Source organism: Gossypium raimondii, chromosome 2 (assembly GCF_025698545.1).
Source record: "Gossypium raimondii isolate GPD5lz chromosome 2, ASM2569854v1, whole genome shotgun sequence".
Lineage (NCBI taxonomy): Eukaryota > Viridiplantae > Streptophyta > Magnoliopsida > Malvales > Malvaceae > Gossypium > Gossypium raimondii.
Window position 1 is genome coordinate 47,644,597 of NC_068566.1, and position 18,486 is coordinate 47,663,082.

An 18,486-nucleotide genomic window follows, 5' to 3' on the forward strand; every position below is an offset into this window, starting at 1 on the left:
AAAAACTTCAAACACAACTTAATTAAACCTTTAAAAAATTAAGAAAAATTAAATAATAATAATAATAATAATTTATCTATATGCTTGGGCTTACTCTAAACAACTATGATTCAACAACAAACAATGAATATCGTTTTCTTTAATGTGTATAAAATGATAATTAAAATTTTTATCAAACATTCATTTTACACAATTCAAACCTTTTAACCCGTACTTCTTTTATAATAAAAAAACATCAGTACACCATCACATTTACATGATAGTTTTAATTACCAAATTAAAAAAACATCAAATATATGGGACAACATAGGCACCGGCAATTAAACATGAATCCTCCAATGTCTTCATCAAATATAATAAATTATTATATTAAAAAGAGGGGTATAATTTGGGCAACTAATTTGTGGAATAAAATCCTTCCCTCTTGCTTCTCGTGATACCTACTTTGGCCATATATATATATATATATATACCAAATTTATGTAGATTTATATACCATGTAAGCCTTGTATATCAGAGGCGACACTGAGAGTTAAAGGAACCATGGCTCCCAAAAAATGAAAGCTTATAATTTAATCTATGGTAAAATTGTACTTTGACCTCTCTAAATATGAAAATAATTCCATGTAGCCCCTTAAAAAAATAATAAAATTATAAATTAACACATAATAAAATTATATTTTAGTCTCTAAAAAAAGTTTAGAATTTAATTTCAACCCTAACGTATTTTACCTTGGAAATAATAATTGTGAATGCCGACAACATATATTTATTGCATGTTGGTTCAAAGAAGATCCTTTTCACTTTAATGTACAATCCAACCTCATTTGAATAGTTTCTTTGCCCAAAAAAATGTTGTTTTCTTTGACTTGTCAAGTTCATTCCTTCACACAAAACTTAATGATCTGATACCTTTGCTCAGCTACTCACCCCTTCCAAATTTATTTTTATTTTATTTTACATAGCTAATTAGTAGGTTTTCAAATAGCTTGAAAGTTTTACCAAAAAGTTGAAAATTCCAATTTATTTCCTATTCCTATAATAAAATAATGTAAGAGATTGATGATCAATTTTGTGCTAATGGATAATGAGATTAGGCCATGGATCAAATTGACTAAATTCAATAATTTTGAATATAATATGGACAAAGTTGAGAATTTTAGATTAGGAGATTTGGAATAAAAGAATCAAATTATAAGTTTTAAGTATCAAAGAAATAATTTGATTGTGTTTTAGTTCGATTGGCATAGGTATTGTTGCCAATGTAGGAGGATGTGTGTTCGAGTGCGTCGAAGCGCATTATCCTCCTATTTATGGGTTGGGGATGGATTTTAGGTAGTTCTTGGCATTGTATTAAAAAGAGCAGATATATATGATAGAACTTATAATGAAATTGTTAAAAAAAAAGAATCAAAGAAATAACAATATAAATATAATAAACTATCAAAGTCTAAAAAAATAAAGTTTTAATTTATTCAAATTCATTTAAATGCATAATTTTATAAACTATTATTATATTTAGGAGGTATAATTATGGTTTAATCATTCTATTATGCTGAAATTTAAGATTTAATCCTCAACTTTAATTTGGCATGATTCGATCCCTTTACTTTTATAATGTTATTAGGAGGTCCAAATTGATAACACCATTAGTAGTTGTTGTTAAGTGATGATGTGGATTAATTTTTACGGTTATTCAATCACACAATCAGGGCCATGTAGAAATGCAATCAAACATATTCAAGCAGATAATAAATTTACATGTAAATTGAATGTTTAAGATTATTTAAAATAAATTTCATTTAATCACTTTAACAATTACAGTGTTATCACTTACTAATAACATTATAAAAGCATAGGGACAAAATTATGCTAAATTAAATCATAATTTTCAACATAGTAGAGGGACTAATGTTAGAAATAGACATTTTTGGAGTGTCTAGTGCCTCAATATTATCCCTTAAAAAATGTGTGATTCAAAACCACAAACGGATTAAACTATATATTCTCCATAATCCCAATTTTAGAGATAAAACAACATTTAGTCCTTTGAATTGGTATTCTTTTCAATTTGGTCCTTGAATGTTTTTTGTCCACATTAGTATTGGAATATGGAAAATTTTCTTAATCTAGTCCCCTAAATTAGGATTTTGTTTAGGAGTAATGACGTGACACTCTGAGATTATGATATCATCACCTGGAAATTTTTAAAAAACTTATATAAAATCTAAAAGAATACAAAAAAGTATACAAATTATAATTTTTATTGTTATAAATAAATTCAAGTGATGACGTGACACAATCTCAAAATATCATGTTATTATTTCTTAACAAAATAAAAGTTCAAAAACTAAATTAAGAAAAGCTACCAATTTTCAAAATTAATGTTCAGGGACCAAAATGAAAAAAAATCAAATTCAGAAACTAAATCTTACTTTATCCCTAAATTTAATGTGTTCAACAAAGAGATTAGCCACAAATTAATTAGAATATATGCTTTGGGCTAATGGTAAATGGGGACAAACAATTTAATTTGTAGATGTTTTTAGGGTTTTTAAGGCATAGTAGGGACCATGAAGGGGAGAGGCAGGCACCGATGTTGAATATTTATTAATGCTTTTGCTTAACTACCCTTCTATTTTCTTCATTTTTGGTCCTTTTCAGTAATAATAATAACCTGACAAATGTTTAGAGATTTGGTTAGAATTAAAATTTTACCAAATTCTTTTAGTGAAGTTATTATGTTAGACTAAGAAATTGGATCAAATTAGTTGGCTCAGTCTTTGCATAGCATTCAGTTTTTGACTGAAATGTGAAAATTATTTAGGAGGACCATAAATGAATTATAAATTTAAGGGGTCAAAGTATAATTTTATCGTTATACTAACATGTAATTTCATAAAAAAAAATTAAAGAGTTAAATAGTAAATCTATTATTTGAGGGGCCAAGGCCACTGTCTGCCCCCTTTACCTTCTTCTCTACCTACAATTTATTTTAATTTAAGTTCGGTTAATTTAGATTTTAAAATTTTTGAATCAATTTAACTCATTTTAATTTTGTGTTTGAGACATTTCGAGTTTGGATCGTATTGGACCATCTGAGTTTGGTTCCGATGATTTAAAGTTTTATTATTCGAGTTTAACACTCAAGTTCGAATAATTTTGGGTTGAGGTGGTTGAAATTATTTCTATTTGTGTTTAACTCAGAATTGACGTCTCCACCCCGCATTAAACACATTTTTAGTTTTGTAGATGTTTCTTTGAAATAAAAAGTTTAATTATGGTTTTAATCCTTTTACTATAAGAAAATTTGATATTTTATCTCTCTCTTCATTAATTTGGCATATTTTGACTCTTTGCTTTTATAATATTAGTATATCTAAATTGATACTAATATTTAGGCTTAAATATAAAAATTTCTCATAAAATAATTTTAAAAAATTAATTGAACCCTAATAGAAAACCACTCAATTAGGAACTTAATTGAAGACTAGCAATCATTTAAACTCTTCAAATGAACTTTTCCATCGAAGGCCCTAATCCTTTTAAGTGATAACGTGGCAATTAATTTCTATTATGACTCTAATTGAGTTTAACTTCTTAATTAGTTTTTAATTATTTTACGAGAATTTTTCTGACATTTAAGCCCTTAACATAATTTAACATAATGCGGTCCTTATAACTCTATAATATTAGTATTAGATCTCCATTCCTCACCCCACACCCTCCTCTCAATAAAAAAATCACGTCATCACCATTAACGATAGTGATTGACATTATTATCAATTTAGATTTATTACCAACATTATAAAACTTGATTAATTAATTTATATCAAATTACAAAGATTAAATCTTAAATTTTAACGTAATAAAAGTCTAAAACTATAATTAAGCAAATAACTTGATTTTTCAAATTAAAAAGTTTCAATGACATTTTAAGAGAAAATAATAAAGGGTATGCCATAATGGAACTAGAAGTGGGTCTCAACTTAATTAAGTGATTCATATAAAGCAGATAAACATATTTGAAGATGGAGGATTTTGTATTGAGAATTTAATTGCGTTCTAATTTTTTATAGAAAAAATAAATAAATTGGTTTTTATACGTTAAATTAAAGAGTAAATCGGTTCTTTTTATTAAAAATTTCATCCATTTGTATTGTTAAAACTTGGTGCGACTGACAGAATAATCGGATAGTGACATGTGGTTTGCCACATGTATCTCATGCTGATGTACATAGACTAATTTTAATAGTAAAAAATGAATGAAACTTGTAACGGAAAGACCAATTTACTCTTTGATCTAATGTACATAAACTAATTAGAGAAGACAAAATACAATCCGACTCCTAATATAGAGATCTCAATAGTACTTTTACCTATATTTGAAACATTGCTCGGATAATATTGTTGAAACCCTCAAAGTGGTCCATCGGGGGATATTGACAACAAGGCTCATTTTCACTATGGAAAAAGCTTTTGGCAATCAAACAGACACACACAGTTGGAACCATGAAAACCAGTGGCATTCAAATTTCGCCATCCCATCACAGCTCTAAAAATAAACATCAATGAATAAACAATTATAGAGAGAAGCCATGTCTCTTGGCTGCAAATACACATGGGGAGACTTTTCTATAAATATATGTTAACTCAACCAAACCAAAAACAAAGACAGGAAATGATGCTTCCTTCTCAATCTCACCTTTCTTGATAATCACTAGGAACAATATATATTATTTTCATTTTTATAAATATGGTTAGCCTTTGGAAAGCATGTAAGAGGGTAGAAGTATTATGGAAGTCTCTGTATTAAAAGTTAAATTGTATTTTGTCTCCTTTATTAAAAAATAGATAAATTAGTCTTTATGTGTTAGATCAAAGAGAAAATCAATCCTTTTTGTTAAAAAATTTATTCATTTATATTGTTAAAGACTATTGTGGCTGATAGAATAACTGGACAGTGCCACGTGAGTTAAATTGTATTTTGCCTCCTTTATTAAAAAAATGGGCAAATTAATCCCTATATGTTAGATCAAAGAGAAAATCAATCCTTTTTGTTAAAAATTTTATTCATTTACATTGTTAAAAACTAGTTAGTCTAACAGAATAACCAAAAAGTGACACGTGATATGCCACGTGTACCTCATATTAATGTACAATGACCAGTTTTCATTTCTCGTATTAGATCAATATTCATAACTTATGTTTTAATTAAAAATAATTTTGTTTAAGTGATATTTTGAAAGTTTGATTTTGATGATTTTTTTATTTGTTTGAATTCATGTGTCACAATTGATCACTAAGAATAATTGGGTTTTAAACTTTGATTGTCCAATAAAAATTCCCCACTTAGGAGTAGCATTATCAAGATACTCCATGGCATTTTCTTGGCTATACCATTTATTTTATTTTTTAAGGTAGGCTAATAATTTAGTCTTTAAACGAATCAAAAATCAATTAGGACAAGGAATCATGATTAAGATCAATTTGGTTGAGTGCACATTGGACATGATAATGGAGTGAGGGTTGGATTGAAAGAAAAATATATATACCAAAGGTCCCTTGAAAAGAAGTTGATGTTGAGATGAGTATAGCCTTTGAAATTGAAAGCATTTGACAGCCTTGTTTCAAAGGGGGGGGGGGATTGGCCATTGATCTCCACCAAGAAAATATGAAAAGGAATAAAGCAAAGAAAACAATTTTAAAATAAAGGCAAATGCCCATTATGAAACCTACAACAAAGCTTAATGGCTCAACTGGATCTTGCAGGTAGTAGCAAAAATTAGGGAAGAAAAAGAGATGGAATTTCTTTGTCATAATGGAATTTGCTTTTAAACCCCAATTTAGGAATCTTTCTTTGAAGACTCAAGTGGATTGTTTAACCAATATAACTTTGATTCAAAGATAAATGAATAAGGACATTTGATTGTCTCATTATTATTTGTTCTCATTTTTTCTTTTTCTTTTTTAATTTCATTTTTCTTTTTAACTTTTTCTTGATGGTAAAGGGTCGAGGATTGGGAATTTTTAAGGATTGAATCAGAGATTGATATTAACTGAAAACTTAATATTAGTACTTTGTTATTTCACTCGTGATTCAATCAATATTATATTGTTCAACTTGAACATGTCATTTTGTGTTTTTAGGGCTAATATCTTATTTCGTACCTACATTTGATTTCAATGTTCAATTTGGTACTTGAAATTTTTTTCTGTCCTAATTTGGTACTTGAGCTTGTCTTCAATGTTCACTTTTGGTACCTGAGTATTTTCAATTAGATACTTGAGTACTTTAGCTTCAAAATTCAATTTGGTATTGAGCTTTTTTTTTTTTATCCCAGTTAAGCTCTTATGTTTTTTTACTAAAGTGCACATGCCAAACATCCATTATGTCGTTTGGTCTAGGTACCAAACTGAACATTGAAACCAAATGCATGTACCAAATTGAAATCCAAAATAAATAAAAAACTGAAATACTAAATTGAACATTAAAATTAAACATGAGTACCAAATAGTATATTAAATTTTTTTTAACAAGATGTTAAAGGTATTATCTAATCAAGACACTTAGAAAACCAAAGAAAACAAAAGAAAAGCTTTGCCCCCATGGAATTAAGTGTCGAGATTAATTAAGGAGAAGATACTATTGGGAAATCACAAATTTCAAACCTTCTTTATTGAAAGGTTTAAGCATAATATTTAGGCTTAAATATAAGATAAAATTAGGGTTAACAATAAACAAATTGGGTTGACAAGTATAAAGATGAGATATGAAGAAAGTGAATGATATATATACTTTAAGGTGGTCGGCTAACTTTTACTTGCCCTAAAGAAAGAAAATGTTGAGTGCTGCTGCCATAAGCATGGTTTTTTTATTTATTTATTTTGTTTTTTGGTTGGAATGTCAAACATTAAAAGTCAAATGTCTATTGATCCTAATTCTATACCGATAAATATTTAGTATAATGGTAAGGTATTGTACACTCTAAATGGAAGAATTCATATTCAATTTTAATGAGATATTATTGGGAAAAGAAATCATGAACTACCAAATAATTAATCTTTATAAACAATAAAATAGACGTAAAATACATTGATTCTAAAAAATGTTAATATACTATTTGGTACCTATGTTTGACTTTAATGTTCAATTTTATACTTAAATTTTTTGTCATAATTCGGTACTTAAGTTTGGCTTCAATGTTTAGTTTGGTACATGAGTTTTCTCAAATTGATACTTGAGTTTTTCTTTCTCCCATACAAGTACCTTAGTTTGATTTCAATGTTCAATTTGGTACTTGAGTTTTTCTTTTATCCTAATTAAGTACCTATATTTTTTACTAGAGTGCACATAAACTAAAACGCCAAATTGAACATTGAAATCAAATATAAATATCAAATATAATATTAACCCAAATAAATTATCTTATGACATGGATCTTCCAACTTGCATGTTTGTGGTTACCTTTGGGCCGTCATGTTTAATAAAAAGGAAGCATGGCTTGATTTTTAGGGCTTTAAACTCCAAAGATGGGAAAACAATTTCACGGATTGATAACCCTCTCATTGTTAAACCATGGTGATTAAGGTGGCAAACGGGCAGGTTCGAGTAAGTGAAAATTAATGTTGGGACCTTCATTGGAATGGATACTCTAATGGCTTGGACCATGATTTTGTTAACATTTCTTTTGCACCAAAGTAGCCGAAAATGTTCTCTACATCGATTATTGATGTCCTCAACATTTTGTAAACTTACTTTTGACGATGTTTTTTTTTATGCACCTTCATGGCCTAAAATTAAAGAACATTCATGGATGTGAATCTTATGACAAAGGGTTAAAGATATTTGAGAGAAATTTATGCAGAGAAGTGATTACCCATGAAAGTAGATTATCACATACGGTTCTTTCTGTATTAATCTTTTGATTTTTTTTCAGCTTTCTGTTCAGCACAAAGTTGAACTTATTGTTGAGAGATCACAAATCACTTTAGTAGGAAGAAATCGATAAAAATGCCATAGAAACCCCTGTATTAAGAGTCAAATTATATTTTGTTCTCTTTACTCAAGAAATAAATAAATTAATTCATATATTTCAACTCAAAATTTCATTTATTTGTACTATTAAAAACTGATGTGGATTACGGAATAACCAAACAATGATTTCATCTATTTGTTCTATTGAAAATTCCAATGACTTAGCTGAATTTTTACTGCAAATTCCCATACATTGCCATTTAATTTGATAGGATATCATGAAAAAATAAAATTTATCATTTGGATTTCTTGAGGAGTATTAATAAAGAAGGGGAAAGAAACATTGGTGTTTGCAGAGAGTTGGCAATCTCAAGTACATCATCTGTATCTGAGTTTTAAAAGAAAGATAGAACACCAGGCTCATTATGAGCCATTATGACATCTCTATGGTCGAAACAAACCCAATTTCTGAACCGCAGCTCTTACCTCCCTGTTTGTGGTTTGTGTAGTGTGAACCCATTGTAAATATACGGGCAAAAAACAATCTCATATCAAAGCCATCAACAACATTTTATATGCAAAGTAATGTGTCTACAAACACCAAGAACACTTTCCAACATACTGGCCTTGTCTACTAGCAGTAGTTAAAGAGTAGAATTACATTTCAGGTTGAGCTGAAAGGGTCAGCCGATATTCCCCAGCAGCACGCTATACAAAATGTTTCTTCACCTGTAACTGCCTCTCTCTGTATCTATAATGGGTTTTTTTATCCCATAAGTTAAATCAACGGCCTGCCATCTTTAATATCGAACCCTTTTGACAAAACCCTACCATGTAATGCTCTTTTGAATCAATAACATTTCTTCAAAACAGGTATTTGGGGGTTATCCTTTTCTTTTCACAGCCCTGGATGCACTCCCTAGTGTTTTCACATAGTCCCCATAACCATCTTACTCTTACTTCTATTTATACTTATTCCCACCGTAAGGAATTGTATCTTACAGGTTATGGACACAAATTTAACTGACCTCAAAACAGGCAAACGGTTAAGCATCTTTGGAGTTGTATGTTTTGGGCAAACAAGGACAGCACAAACCAAGTTGCTGATTGCAAAAGACTATAACCCATCAAAGCCATATGCATCTTTATTCTTAACCGTTATAGTGAAGTTTCTGGTTTTGGGAGCCCTGGTCCTGCTGAGGCTGCTGTTGAGGAGCCGGCAAGTTCAGTGGCTGTGTGTTGTAGTGGGAAAAGGACTGGGAGTAGAGAGAATTCATCAAGCCCTGGAAACAGATAGCCATATACTCTCCGTTTAATACAGGAAACTAGATAAAAAGGTCACGTATGTAACATAATGATCTCACAATATTACTGTTCTCTAACCGGACAAGCATTAAAAAGCAACTTCCTAATTAGGAAACAGATTTTACATATTGCCTACTTGAACATTTAGTCGACAATTATTCTTTATCAATAAACGATGATATAAGAACCAACCTGGGACTGAAGCTGGTTGGGATTAGACACGCCAAAGTGGCTTTGAGATGCATCATCATGAGAAGGGTCATTAAAGCCAGCCTGAGTAAACAGGCCTTGTGATCCATGATTCATGTAGTCCTGTAAAAATATGAATATCGTCAGGAAGGAAAAATGGGAAAAAATATAAACTAATCACACCACAGCACGTTGGGCAAACCTGAGACATGAAATCATTTCCAGAACCAAAACGAGAATATCCAGCTTGAGAATTCTGGTTTAGGAAGTTCCCTGGAAACCCGCCCTGTGCTCCTTGTGTAACGTAATCAACAGCATATCCACTCTGAGAAGCCTACAAACAAACACATAAGCAACCAAAATTTTAGAAAAGAAATTGGAACATAGAGAGAAGCTTTCTTGTTCTATTCATAGAACAAAGAGAAGAGAGAAATTTATGAAAAATAGATTATTCTGAACATATTCAATACCCCTATAATGCCCTCAGGAAACATCCAGTTTAATTGCCATGATACTTCTTTTTTAAAATGTTTCTTTCCCCTTGTTTATTTTAAGACATTGAGGATCGGCAAGTTAGAAATGACCCACTGATACAATCTCTTATAAATTTCAAAGTTGATACCAAGCAAACCCCGCTAACTGATTTGTCATACTAAACTATTAATAAAAATACTAGTTAAGAGCCTATACCTGTGTAGAAAAATCAGCAATGTTATAAGGGACATGTGAGCCTTGGCTTTTGAAGTCATCACCCAAGAAGTCCTGTGTGATTATAAGTTGTTATCAAGAACATAAATTGCAATTATTGAAGAAAAAAACAGAAGATTCCAGCAAAGATTAAGTACCTGGGACATTCCTCCCATTGAAAATCCATCACGGAAAGTTTGACTCGGCCCTTGGACCTATTATAGATGATAAACACACTTAGTTCCACAATGTCAAAGAGAAGGTATAAGAACTAAAACAAAAATAGAAGGGAACAGTCAAGTACGAACATTGTTGACAAATCCAGGCTGAGATAATGGACCACCCACGGATGGCTGGCTATTTGGATTCTCCAGAGGGAAGTTGAAAGAAGATCCAATAGTTCCAATGTTTTGCTGTGTGCCTTGCTGGTGTGGAAGATGACTACCGATAGGAGCACCACCATTACCACGCCCAGCCCCAAAGCCTCGAGTTCCAGGTTGAGGTACCTGAGGAACAGCTCCCACTGGTCCATGTACAGCTCCACGAGCAGGAATAGCGTAAGGCTGAGGACCAGGAAAAGGTGGAAGTGGAACCCGAGGCATTGGGAACCCAGAAGGGTGCACTCCAGGCTTGTGAGTACCATTGGGTGGACCAGGAGGCATATAAGCACCTGTAATTGACAAGATAAGAAGGTCCACAGATATTTATATCTGTTAACAATAATACAAGTTCCCAAGGCATATTCTACAGCTATTGTGCAAGTCAGTATAAGACGCATCACTTGCAGGTGTTCAAACCCCACAGTGATGAAATGAAAGACATGTAGCATGCACACTCAATATACTCAAAAGCTTACCTCGAGCACGACTGCCTCTTCTATCAGCATTTGGACTAGTTGAGGCAGCAGACCCAAAATTATCACTAGGCACAATCCCAGGTCCACCTCCAAAGAAAAGTCTCCGGTCATTGTAAATCTACAAGAAACACAAACATCATTTGAATTCACATTATCCTTGACAACCTCTGATAACTAAAGGTAAATGAGGGCAGCAATTAACAAAAGCAAAAGCTAGAAACTTGAACAGATAATAGACACCATCCTTTCATTCCATGCACAAACCTTTTTGGGCTTTTGGAATTGAACCATACTCTGCTTCAAGTTATTGAGGGGTCCTTCAACCAGGCACTCATGTTCCTGCAAATTTTAACAGAAAGGGATCAGAGACAGATAGTAAAATTCTCGGGGGCACAATTAACAACAAGCAATCTTAACATTCACATACATACTGCTAGCATTGTTACAAAGAAAAATAGAAAGATACCTTGTAATGTGTCAATAAACCGTTCCACAGAGCTTGTTTGCTAAGAACTTTAGGATTTCCAAGAATTACTATACCATATCGAGCACGTGTTAGGGCAACATTAAGCCTGCGAGGATCATTTAGGAATCCGATACCCTAAAAGATTGGATAAAACAGTTCAGCAACAATAGTTTTTTCTCATATTAAAGCATAAAGAGACAAGCAGATAAGGTTATAGTATTAGTATTAAACATAGAATGAACACCGTAACCAGAGGCTGATCTGAAATTATAAAGCAGGTGAAACAGTTTTAGGCTTTTAGCAAAACTTATGGATGCTCAAAATTGAGAATTAGTTTGACATAAATGACTGATAAATTCAGTCAGATCAAAATTCATTCCCAAAGCAAAGCTGCAAATGTTATATCTATATCTCATATATGTTAACTAACCTGATGCTCATTACTTCTCACACAAGACAAGATGATGTAATCTTTTTCCCTTCCTTGGAAAGAATCGACACTTGCAACCTTATAAAACCCCCCACAAAGTTAAAAAAAAAAAAAAAGAAGTTAATTACAGTACGAAAAACATCATAACAGCATTTATTCTTTAAATTCAAAGCTGCAAATAACCTCGATTTCCTTGTAAAGCTGCTGTCTCAAAGCACCATTTCTTGACATATAATTCACAATATACGCCCTTTGTCCCTCATAAGGTGTTATGACCCCAATCTATAATATTTTGAAATGGTTGTTAACGAAAAGTTATAATGCTGACCGATATAGATGTGAAAAAAACTTTATTAAAAAGAAAAGAAGTCCACAAAATCACCTGACTAGGAACAACACCACTCCTCAAGAATGTGGTAACAATCTTTTCAACATTTGCAGCCTCAGTTCTATTTAGATATGATGTTCCACTAGCACTAATCTCCTCTTGCCCCATCTAAAACAAAATTATGTAATTACAAAACAAACCATGGAATATATAAAGAACTCAACTGTAGGCAAATTAAATCAAATGTGATGCCCTTTCCATCCTCATCCCTCCAAACCAACACACAGCTATGGATAAAAAAGAATATGAATACCTAAACACAGTTCCAATACCTGTACATAAAAAAACATGGGACGATTAGGCACAGGCCAAGGGAAATCAATGCCCGAAGATTGCCTTTCATTGATTGTCACTCCATTTTGTAAGGTGCCCTCATAGAAGCTGTTAGAAGGAAACTCTGACAAACATGGGTGCATACGATATTGAACCTAAAATAGAACAGAAACATTTACTATAAGACAGACATGTTTTCTATCAGCAATTACATACAAATGAAGGGAAAAACCAACAAAAATAAAGGGCATCACCTGCAATCTAATTGGCTTAACACCAAGTAAAATTAGACGTTCAAACAAAGACTGTGCTAATCCAGCACGGGCAGCTTTCTTGCACATAATAACAGGACCAAGTTGGCAATGATCACCAACAAGAACAACCTAAAATAAAAATACTCATTAGAAAACCAAACAAGAAATGTCAAGGGAAACAAGAGAAATCATATATTGATAAGTTAGATCCTCCGTTACCTGCTTCGCGCCAAGAACTAAAGGAATGAGACACTCAGGTTCCGTCGCCTGAGTAGATTCATCAATAAGTACCTAATAAAGAGAAAAAAGGATATAAGAGCTTTTATCTTTTTAGAGATCATCAAAAATTACATGTCTGATTTATTCAACCTGACGGAACCTAAAATTAGCCAATCTAGGATCTCCAGCCCCAACACAAGTGCAACAAATGACATCAGCACTTTGGGATATTTCCCTCTCAGTTGCTCGCTTCAGTGCTTTGTATTTTTTCTCGTCACTGCTCGACAACTCACCTGTAAATAGTGCAATTAAACAAAATTCAGCATAAGTAAGATTTTAATTTTCAAGCAAGACAAGAATATTCATTGTCACTCTACAAGTTAATTGAAAACCTCCTTTTCATCACAGTCTAACCACGGCCATGTCCCAGTAACTCTAACTGGAACATTTTCATCAAAAAAATATCCATCTAAATAAATTGTTTCTCATCATTGAGAACAGGAAAATTATCCCAACCTTGTTCATCTTTCAATTGTTGTAACTTGTGAAGTTCACTCTTCTCAGATGTGTCAAGATGTTGAACCTGCATGCAGCAATTGCCAACATGAATAATGCTATGCACAACAAATGAGGAACAGCAGAGATAACAAAATTAGACAACACAAACCTGATAATGCAGGGTCAAATGTTCAACAGGAGAACTTACAGCTTCTCTTGATTTTGCACAAAGTCTTACAACCTTTAGACAAAAGACATAATTAGGAACAAGTATTAATTTACACATAAATAAAGTTAAGACAAAACATTGTCAATGCAATTAACTTGACCACCAGCAGAATTTCTCTACCTTTAAACCAGTGGCACTTATTTTTTCAGCTAGCTGATCAACAGCAACATTACTTGGAGCACAGACCAGAACCTGAGAAGAGACTGAAATATCAGAAACAGAGACAAAATAAAAGATGAACTATAGGAAGAATTGCATTGACGCTCCTACCTGCCCCTGACCCTGTTTAGCCATGTGATATACAATGGCAGCAGAAGTAACAGTTTTTCCAGTTCCAGGGGGACCTTGAATCAAACTTATAGGCTTCTGAAGAACACTCTTCACGGCAAAAACCTGTCCATCAAAGAAAGGTCAACACAAGTTGACACAAATTCAAAGAAAAATGTTATATAGCAAAAATCAACATATGAAGCCAAGCAAATAACAAAAGTACCATACTTGGGATGCATTCAATTCAGGCAGACCAGGGGCACCAAAACGACGAGGCAGTGCGTTGCGAACCATCTGCACCTCAACCTCGTGACCAAGCAGATGATGGTAAATATATCTGCAAGAATAAACCAATTAATTTACATTGAAGGGACTAACAATTCAAGTTCAGAAGATGCATGACCTTTGGGATAAATAACAAGACAGAAGCTAAGACTAAAGTGGACAACTTTTCCTTGAATAACAAGAGAATAAAATCAATGAGACCTCGTCGGCATCTGACTGAACAGAACAAATTTTTTATGATAAAACTTTATGTGATACAAAAAAGTATCTCAACCCATGCCTAACCTATATCTAACAACCATATCTGTCAAAAAAACCCTATATCTAACCAAACTTAAAACATGCCTAAGAAACTATACCCAGAAAATATACTAAATATGAACCCTCAAAGTCGTAAATATTACAAGTCAACAAGTTAAACAGAACCATCTTTTTTTCTAAAGTAAAAATCTTTTATTTCCTCTATTGATTTATTAAAAATGCTACTGCAGTACATGAAGCAAAAGAAATACAAACAGAAAACTGGAAATTTTATACATATGCCACTAGTTACCGTAACAATATATACAAGCAAATACAAAGAAAACAAGTCAGCAAGCCTACCCACTAACACTAGTTTCATCAACTGCAAATGTTTTCATTGCCCCTTGCATTCGGTCAAAACTTGTACTCTTCCACACAAAATCAACACTGAACCCATGGTTCACATCAACAGGAACTCCCTGCACCAAAATAATTACCGATGTTTAAATAACTCCCAAAAGACAAAATCGACAAAATAGAGAGATCAAAACTACCTGACTAGCACGGAGCTCTAGCGCAACCTCTTCTTGTGCCGTTAGCTTGATCTGAAACAACAGAAAGATTATCTCTAAGTACATTTCTCATAGTACACCAGCTGCACAGATCTTATTCAGGAATACCACAAAATCATGTTTTATATAAATAATACATAGAATCAATGGCGCATATATACAAGCATATATTAACACAAGAATTAAATGGGCAAGCTCATGGGGACACATACCACATGCCCAACAGACTGCCATGCAGGATGAGCAGCATCTCCTGAATAACGCAGACGCAACTCATCACCAGGTACTAGACGCAGCTCATTGTCTTCCTACAAAACCAGAAAATCAGATTTAACATTTATCAAACTCTAAAACTAAAAGAGACCTCGTCATTCGAAAGGAAAGGTGGGGATGATCAACCAAGAACACCTTTGGGTAATAGAATTAATTCAGAGAAAACAATTAAAGCACCTTTGGAAAGACAAAATATGCAATACGCTTCTTGTTTAACCCAATATCCCATCGAACTGTAACATTATCCTTGCTTTGAGATTCTTTCATCATCTGCAGAAAACAGAATTTTCAATTAGACATGAGTATATTTTTAGAAGAAAAAAAGGATATTGCACAGACAATTGAACTAAGGGCACTTAGATGGAGATAAGAAGTGTGAACACAATATACATACTTTGTCATAATCAGCTTCAAGCTTGATAAGTGGAGCAAAAACATTTTGATACTGCAAAGGCCCCAACTTAATTAGTAAACTACATTATAACAAGAAACTTCTTGTCTTTCCACAATAGTAAAGCACAGAAAAAATGATGCAATCTTTGCAAATTGGGAACCTGATAAGCATCTTCATACTTCAAGGCCACAGGCTGTGGTTCATCATCTACACCAGGCTTCTCAAGATCTTCAAGGGAGGCATCAGGATTTGTCTTCCAAAGCTCTTCTACCTTGTTTATTTGTTGAGCACTTATTTGCCGCGCCCGTAGCTGTTCTTTTTCAGACGGGATCTGTATAACTGAAATGTATTAGAAAGCCCTTAAATGAATTGATTATTTTCATGTGGTTGGGGAAATGCTAACCTTAACCAGCCACTGCAGAAAGCATCTATCATCAATAAGGGGGCACCACTGACTCAAGTCCCAATTCATGTCTTTCAAAGCATTTACATTCAAACAAGGTTCTCTACAAAGAAGAACAACAACACTCTCTGTCTTAGCAGATATAAAACCAAGAAGGAAGACATTTCTGCATCCACAGTTGTAGCATTCAAGAATTGTTTCTCCCAAAGGACTATCTTTATGGAGGCAAACTTCCTTGTGTTTAGCTCGTACCTACACAGCAACAAAAAAACAAACTCATTAATCAACAGCACCTGGTGACTAGCCCCAACTGGAGAATCTACAACACTAGTTCATACTCAATATATCAGTTAAAAACATATATATTTACTAAAAGCAATTTGTACGCAAATATATGTACAACAAGCTATGAAAGGTACACGACTAAAGGGAACTTTTACAAATTGAATAACACCATGGCTATATGAAATTGCTTGCCTTGGCAAGCTTGAGTAGCAAAGTACATTTTCGAAACTTAGTCAAGCAAGCAACAAAAAGTTGCCAGGTTGTGGGTTCACAAATGAAAGGTATACTAGAAGAGGAAAAAGAGCAAACAAGGACGGCATACAGAAAAACCAGTCCAAGCTAAAGAAAGAAATGATTACAGCATGGGCATGCTTAACAGTAGCAACAATGAATGGTGGTCCTCAGCATGTGTGAATGTATTAAAAAACTATTCCTAAAGCAAAGCATAATCGTAATCATGTTGCAATTCCAACAAGAAAAAGGTCTTGTCTCATGGTATAGAATAAAGGCCTGACTTCTTATTACCGTCTATTATCCTTTTCTGTCAAAAACTATCAAATCAGGTCCTAATCATATACAAGCCATAATCAAACATAAAGACACGTCTGAATATTTTTAGAGAATGTCTAACTTCTTTTGGTCTTATAAGTAAACTCTTTATTCAAGCGGGAAAAAGAAAAATTCCAAATACTAGCATCTCATCTCAAGTGTGTAACAGCCTCCCAACAATCTCAAAGGGAAAGATGGAAATAAATTGTCTTCAATAAATCAAATGTAAGTTTCATTAATCTTAGAATAGTTATAAGAGGCACGCATGATGCCATAATTTCATGTATCCAAGTAACTGAAACATAACTTCTGACAAAGAATCTTGCATTTTGTGATTGAATCAAAATTTGTTGCAGAATTACCTAGTTTAAACCTTAAAGTGCATCTATCAACTTGGTACCAGTAACAAGTACCAACAATCATCTCCTTTATCAATCTACGAACACATTTATAATAAGCTCAACAAAATCCAAAGCAAACACCCGAAAAGAAAGGCACCATTCCCACTTAAGGATAAAAAATATATGTTCATTAAAACTTAATCAGCACACTAGTTCTCAAACAATTTATGCCAATGAATATAAGGGGGGAAAAAGAACTCACAAGATGATTAACAATATGCGATCCCGACGTATTCCCTCTTGAATTACAAAACCATTTCCTACATGAAGGAACATTACAACGAACCACACAAGCCGGATTAGAAACCCCACAATATCGACAAGCGTGTTCCGCGAAATCCCCTTTCCCATACTCATAACCGCCATCCTCATCCCCAACCGTCTCCTCAAAATTCAATCCACTAATCCCCGTCGCTAACGAATCAACCACGGCCCCACTATTGCTAACACTATTGCTATTGCTGTTATTATTATTGCTCGTCGCGCCACGGCCAGCGCCTTTCGGAACGCTAGAAGGAGAAGAGGACGCGGGAGTGTCGGAATGGTGGTCGGAGGCTGAGCGATCAGCGACAGTAGCGTCAGAAGGCGTCGGCCAAGAACGAATCGGATCACGGAAGTCGGTGTACTCGAAATCGGACTCGCCTTGGGTGTTGAATTCGAGGAAGGTATAAGCGTCGGTGGCAGGGTCAGGTTGCGACGCCGTATCGAATTGAGAATCCATTGAATGGAAAGGTTTCAGTGCTCCGAATTCGTTAATTTTGATAATTACTAATGGGATTTTTGGCTTTGTTTCTTGAATTAGGGTTAGGGTTTGGTGGGGGAAAGAATGAATTGAAAAAAAAAATCGAACCGGGGGAGAAAGAGAAAGAAAAAGAGAAAGGTGAAATTTGCGTTAAATATTGAATGCGATTTAGAGAGAGTTGTGTGTAAGCGCGAATAAAGAGCGCGTGGAGGGAAAACGCTGGTGTAAGGGAAACATTATCCACGTACACGAAACGCGCGGTTTTATTGTGTGGTGGAGGGAAAACTTAGCTGAAAT

General features: G+C 33.4%; 1 protein-coding gene across 1 annotated transcript; it reads right to left on the reverse strand.

Moving 5' to 3' along the window:
* Positions 1 to 8,524: 8,524 nt before the first annotated feature.
* LOC105789325 (regulator of nonsense transcripts 1 homolog) lies at positions 8,525 to 18,317 on the reverse strand. Its single transcript, XM_012616662.2, has 29 exons — positions 17,650 to 18,317; positions 16,213 to 16,464; positions 15,970 to 16,140; positions 15,810 to 15,860; positions 15,593 to 15,685; positions 15,355 to 15,450; positions 15,125 to 15,175; positions 14,931 to 15,049; positions 14,271 to 14,379; positions 14,043 to 14,165; positions 13,893 to 13,964; positions 13,713 to 13,784; positions 13,562 to 13,628; positions 13,196 to 13,338; positions 13,046 to 13,117; positions 12,827 to 12,955; positions 12,572 to 12,727; positions 12,294 to 12,407; positions 12,095 to 12,193; positions 11,912 to 11,989; positions 11,482 to 11,616; positions 11,280 to 11,354; positions 11,016 to 11,133; positions 10,468 to 10,829; positions 10,318 to 10,374; positions 10,163 to 10,234; positions 9,675 to 9,806; positions 9,476 to 9,595; positions 8,525 to 9,261 (listed from the first exon to the last, which is right to left on the reverse strand). The coding sequence occupies exons 1-29, from the start codon at positions 18,166 to 18,168 to the stop codon at positions 9,130 to 9,132; spliced, it is 3,789 nt and encodes a 1,262-aa protein (XP_012472116.1). The 5' UTR covers positions 18,169 to 18,317; the 3' UTR covers positions 8,525 to 9,129.
* Positions 18,318 to 18,486: the final 169 nt, after the last annotated feature.

Coding starts and splice junctions, on each gene's coding strand:
- LOC105789325 (XM_012616662.2), bottom strand. CDS start 18,168: ATGGATTCTCAATTCGATACGGCGTCGCAACCTGACCCTGCCACCGAC. Junction 16,465..17,649: donor CGCATATTGTTAATCATCTT/GTGAGTTCTTTT, acceptor GTTGCTGTGTAG/GTACGAGCTAAACACAAGGA. Junction 14,380..14,930: donor GATGAAACTAGTGTTAGTGG/GTAGGCTTGCTG, acceptor TTATTCTTGCAG/ATATATTTACCATCATCTGC.